The following is a 6,022-nucleotide window of genomic DNA, read 5'->3' on the forward strand; positions in this document are numbered from 1 at the left end:
TTTCTTAACTATTTCTTGAACTGCATTGTTGGTTAAGGGCTTGTAAAGTAAGCATTTCACAGTAAGGTCTATAAGTTGTATTAGGTGAATGTGACATAAAAATGGATTTGAATCATTGAGGAACTCCCAGATCAGTACAGTAGTTGGCAGTAATGCTCCTTTTTAGACTTGACCCTGTTATTTACATAGCTGTTATTAGCCAATGCTGTTGTACATGACACTAGAATCATAGGAACAAAATGTTTGAAGATCATGTTTCTGTATTGCAAATGTGATTGATATGACAGAATACATTAGGCAAGAGAGACAAAAGATGTATTTGTTTTGTGGGGTTTTAATACAGAAACATGTCAGTTGGCAACAGTAAAATAAGCAAGCCATCGTACAAAACACTAGCTGAGTAAATGTGTATGGGAACAGATTGTCATATTTAACAGGATATTTCAAGCCGGACATTTGTCTATACATCATCAATGATGCACCTCACCTTGTATGAACCACATCAACTGTGCTGCACTCAAAGTTCTGCTCCCTTTGCCCCCAATTTGAATTATTTCTGTTCTTTCCGTTAAGACACAGACTAAATTTCTTTTAACACGTACAGTAAGTTAATACCATTTTTTTTACCAGTCTCTCTGTATATCCCCAGTGCTTTCCTTGCTTCCTGTTTTTCCTTCCATTAGTCTTTCATGAAGACCTTATCAGCCAACCCCACCCATTGAGTGAGTGCGCTGGTGAAATCGCAGCCCCCCACAGTTTCGGAAAGTTTTCCCACACTGGCTGCAGGTGTAGGGCTTCTCTCCTGTGTGAATGCGGAAGTGTCTTGTGAGAGCCCAAGAGTGACGGAAGCGTGCGTTGCACACTGTGCAGGCATAAGGCCTCTCTCCAGTATGAATACGCTGATGGATCTTCAGGTGCTCCATGCGGTTGAAGTCTCGACCACACAGGGAACAGTGGTACGGGCTCCGCCCAGGGGGGTAGAGGTTGCGCTTGGGGAGCTTGTTCATATCCTTCGGGTGAACAAGACTACGATGTCGCCGCAGCTCCTCAGACAGATGGAACTTCTCTCCACAGATCTTGCAGATGTGCTGTGCTGCAGCCATGTTGTTCACTTCATCTATCTGAGGGCTGTACATCTGGTGTGAGTGAGAGGTGGAGGCCCCAGCAGTCTCTCTGGGTGGGTACTGCTGCTTACCAAAGCTTGCATGGAGACCTGTGGCTGAAGAAGACGATAGGATGTCCAAGTCTGGAATGTCTGGGTTGAAGATTGGGGAGTCCGCTACAAAGTCAAATGAGAGAAAATGGATTAACCACTTGAAAAACTACCATTGTCACCTAACATGAGGTCAAATCCAGTTACTACAGAACTCTTTGGGCTGGTTTCCCAGACCCAACTTAAGGCTATTCCGGGACTAAACATTCTCTATTGAAATAGATTTTTTTGTTGTCCAGGATTAGGCTTAATTTGTGTTTGGAAACCAGTCTGTAGTGAGGGACTTACATAGAGAGTGGCTAGTGGAGGGGGTGAATGAGTCTGGATCCCTGTGAGGGAGCTGCAGTGCCTCCGGCCTCCAATCCTCCAGCAGCCTAGTTTGAGCCAAGGAGAGACTGTCTGGACAGTAGTCCTCTTCTCCTCCTTCGGTGTGGGGACCAGAGTTCCTACTGCATCCCAGGTCTGCAGACTCCACCTTCACTTCAACCAGACACTTCACCTCTGCATTCTTTGTGGTAACTTCAGGGAAGGGATGGCTGTCAACTGTAGATGTGTCATGTCCTGCGGTTGTCTCTGTGCATGCTCGGTTAAAATGTTCAGCATCTTCATGGGTGTCTGAGTACATGTTTGGGAGAACCGCTTTAGTCCCTGTAACGAAATATCGATAAGGAGATCATGCATCATAGCTTTGTGAAAACAATACATTACATAACATTTAAAATGTGAATAGTTCAACAGTAGTGAATGACAGTCCAACTTACCAGCTGCATCTCTTTGACTTAAAGTCAACTTGCCCAATAAATCTGGTTTAATATCTTGAGTGCAGATACGACCATCCTCACGGATCTCACAAAACGATTCGTTAAGATATGCAGGGATATCAGCAACTTCTGATTCAAATCCTCCATACCTATCCTCAACATTTTTTGTATGAAGAGACTGATTGGATTCATGAACCCCATGCTCTCCTTCTCTTCCTGATTTGATTGTATTTTGTGAGACGTTTAGAGAATTCAGCTGCTGATGAACCTGTTGAATTCTACTATTGGTACTGGCTTTGTCCCCTATTATTGATTCTACTTGACGTTCCTCTCCTCGCGCTGCACATAATTCAATTTCGGCTGCTTGCAAGCGAAACTTTAGTGACTTATTGTCCCGCAGCGTCTCGTGCATTTGATCCCGCACGTCCCTCAACACTTGGCCGACTAGTTTTGTAACCTCAACCACCGCTACCTCCACTGCTACTCCTAATGCATTTTGTATAGTAGCAGTCAATTCATCCTGAAACGAAAATGATAATTCTGCTACCAACGCCGTGTTTGGAGGACTCACGTTTGCCGACATTTTCGTGTTACCCTCGAACAAATTCTGACCTCAAGTCATGAGTTATTAATAATACTAAAGTCCAGAGATGTTTTCAAACAAGATAGCTAGTAGCTACGTATTTTAGCTTGTCCTGTATGTTAAACAACTGGCTGAGTGCATCTGGAAGTGTGCCCACGTTTGTTTGGTGAAAGCTGCTAACTCCCACCCCTTGCCTCTGACTGAACGCTGTCCCTCTGCTTGTTTAGTTCACTTACCTAGCAAGTACATAATTTAGTCTGTAGCTAACACTTAGTCACAAAATAATTGAAAACTATAATTTCAAGTGGCATTTAAAGAATTGTTGCATGCTTTCCAGTTAGCATCTTTCCTTGAATAATAACGGAAGTTTCTTCTTCCTGTTTGCTGTTGGGGCCAACCGTTGTCTATACCTTCACGTTGTAGCCTATACCAGCAATATATTTCAAGAGACTATATGATAGATCATATAAGTAGAATACGTTTAACATAAACTCAGAATGTGTAATATACCTGTTGGATATTGTGTTTTTATCAAGTCGTGTGAAATACATTGAGTGAAAAGCAATGCAATGTTAAACTCTGGCTTGAGTGTTTGTTGGCCATCTATTTCAAATCAAATGGTCATGTTCGAATGGCTAGTTACCACAGCCACAAAGTCATGACCCCCCCTCCCACCCATTTCTACAATTTCCCTTCTTAAAAATTGATTTTAAACCTTGACCATAACCGTAACCACACTGCTGACCTTGTGTCTAACCTTATAATACCAAAAAGCTACTTTTTGTTTTCATTTATTTTTACGATACACTTTGTGGCTATGGTAACTAGTGGAAACCGCGAGTACGAGATCGCATAATGCATCCTTCCTTTCCTACCCTCCTTGAAATGACGACTACTGGCAAATCAGAGTGAGTAAATCATTAGTGTGATCATTGTGAGGAAGGAGGAATTGACACCTTTTTAAAGGGCGTTGGAATTCTGTAGGCCTACAGCTATAAAATAGGCGGTGTATCTTATGCCTTTGTTAGACAAAATGCTATTATTGACTGTATGATTGATTGATAGATGAGGAGGATGATGATGAGCAATTGATGTTGTTGCTGCTACAGTAGTACGCCTAAGGTTATTGTTATCATTTTCCATCATTGACTTTTCTTACATTTCCTTCCTCCTTGCCTAATGTTACCACGTATTTTAGCAGTGGTGGAAAAAGTATCAAATTGTCATACCTTAATAGAAAATGACTGAAGTAAAAGTGAAAGTCAGCCAGTAAAATCCTACTAAAGTATTTGGTTTTAAATATACTTAAGTATCAAAAGTAAATGTAATTGCTAAAATGTACTTAAGAATCAAAAGTAAAAGTATAAATCATTTCAAATTCTTTATATTCAGCAAACCAGACGGCACCATTTTATTTTACATTTTTTATTTACGGATAGCCAGGGGCATGCTCCAACACTCTTGATAAGTGTGAATTAGACCATTTTCTTGTCCTGCTAAGCATTCAAAATGTATCAAGTACTTTTAGGTGTCAGAGAAAATATATGGAGTAAAAAATACATACTTTTCTTTCTGAATGTAGTGAAGTAAAAGTTGTCAAAAATGTAAATAGTAAAGTGAAGTACAGATACCCCCCAAATATGTTTACTTAAGTACTTTACACCACTGTATTTTAGTGATTGCAAAGATGAGAGCAGATTTTCCTATGATATTAATTTGAATTCCTATAATTGAGCAATTCTTAAGGCGAAAGGGGAATGGAATTCCAAAGAGTCAACAGGCCTCTCACCTGCAGCCACACAATGACACAGATCATTTAGAGCTGTTCAGAGCAAGCGGTCAAAAAGCCTACAGGGGTGTCAAACTCATTCCATTAATGGCCAAGTAGTGTCTGGTTTTTGTTTTTACTTTTCAATGAAGACCTAGTAGGCAACTAGGTGAGGGGAGTTATTTAGTAATTAGTGATCTTATTCATCAATCAAGAACAAGGGAGTAGCGAAAAGCCATAGACACTCTGCCCTCCGTGGGGGAAAAAGTAAGTCTATGGAAGAGGGTAAGACCCATGAGCCTCCTAGGTGTTGTATTGAAGTCAATGTACCCAGTGGAGGACAGAAGATAGCTGTCTTCTGGCTACACCATGGTGCTACCCTACAGAGTGCTGCTGAGGCTACTGTAGACCTTCATTGCAAAACAGTGTGTTTTAATAAATTATTTAGTGATGTGAATATATTTAGTATAGTTCTATCTAAAAAGGAGAATTTAAAAAAATGTTTCACTGTTTTTATTTTTATGAAATTCACAGAGGATGGTCCTCCCCTTGCTCCTCTAAGAAGCCTCCATTGATAGACAAACAAAACAATGATAGCAATTCAAATTATGTATATAAAAAAATAATAAAAGGGAAACACTGACATTTATTAAGAACTAAGTTATTGCAGGGACATGTGGTGTGGGAGAGCCATTGTCTTTACACTGTACCACTCAGAGGGGGGTATTTGATGCAGACATCCCCCACACTACCTCCTGGAGGTAGTGTGGGAGACATCTCTTATTAAAGAGAGGTTTGTATCTAGATCGTTCTCTTTACACTACCCAAGTATCTCTCCTGGACATAGTTTGTCTTCAAAAGTTATGTAGTGTAAAGAGGTCCTTAGCCTGTTGGACCTGGGTGGACAGGGTGTGAAAACCACCCTGTCCACGGACGTGGTGCTGAAGAGCTGACCGCAGCGCTGTTCATCCTCATGGTGCTGAAGCGTTGACCGCAGCGCTGTTAACATTTATGACGTTGAAAAACTGACGTGGCGCTGTTCACGGCCGTGGGTGCTGAATCAGCATCGATCTTTTTGCTTTCAGCGCTGACTACCGTGCAGGCTGCTTGATGTATAGCCCACAGAATGTGCAAAACCCATAAAACCCATACAGGGAGTGACCAACAGGTGTCGCAAACGCTCTGATGAAAACATGATTGAATAAATCTGTCAATTGTCAGAAGGGATACCGCATTGAATAATTTAAAAAAATTCGGCATGGAAATTGAATGATATGACTCACAAACATATAATCCATAGATGTCTGGTCTTATTTTCTCCTTTTGACTAGTTAAGGGGTTTATTTCTGTAAGTACATATAACGGCTAAATAGAACATGACTTAGCCTAATTGGCTAACTTGGATATTTATTGATCAGTCCATCGATGGTAAAACATGCGATCACTGGCTTGTGATAGCCTAAATAAAATAGACAATATTTCTGTTTTTTTAGTAGGCCTACAGTAAACAAGAACCCGAGATCCTGTATTTTATGATAATTAACCTTAACTGAACGCAATGTCCTTTCAGTTTTGCCCCACTATCAATCTCAAGACCCAAACAGTCATTTGACTGACGTTTCAATAGAAGTGTGCAGCAGATGAACATGCATAGAGGAGCATCAATGTGACAGTCAATGCAGAGTAGTAGTAGGCCA

At 40.8% G+C, this 6,022-nt stretch overlaps 1 protein-coding gene across 1 annotated transcript; it reads right to left on the reverse strand.

Moving 5' to 3' along the window:
- Positions 1-318: 318 nt before the first annotated feature.
- LOC112257779 (zinc finger protein 473 homolog) lies at positions 319-2,965 on the reverse strand. Its single transcript, XM_024431614.2, has 3 exons — positions 1,975-2,965; positions 1,502-1,861; positions 319-1,279 (listed from the first exon to the last, which is right to left on the reverse strand). Exons 1-3 carry the CDS (start codon positions 2,555-2,557, stop codon positions 702-704), a joined length of 1,521 nt encoding a protein of 506 aa, XP_024287382.1. The 5' UTR covers positions 2,558-2,965; the 3' UTR covers positions 319-701.
- Positions 2,966-6,022: the final 3,057 nt, after the last annotated feature.

Source organism: Oncorhynchus tshawytscha, linkage group LG09 (genome assembly GCF_018296145.1).
Source record: "Oncorhynchus tshawytscha isolate Ot180627B linkage group LG09, Otsh_v2.0, whole genome shotgun sequence".
NCBI lineage: Eukaryota > Metazoa > Chordata > Actinopteri > Salmoniformes > Salmonidae > Oncorhynchus > Oncorhynchus tshawytscha.

Coding starts and splice junctions, on each gene's coding strand:
- LOC112257779 (XM_024431614.2), bottom strand. CDS start 2,557: ATGTCGGCAAACGTGAGTCCTCCAAACACGGCGTTGGTAGCAGAATTA. Junction 1,862..1,974: donor AAGTCAAAGAGATGCAGCTG/GTAAGTTGGACT, acceptor ATTTCGTTACAG/GGACTAAAGCGGTTCTCCCA. Junction 1,280..1,501: donor CTCCACTAGCCACTCTCTAT/GTAAGTCCCTCA, acceptor TTGACTTTGTAG/CGGACTCCCCAATCTTCAAC.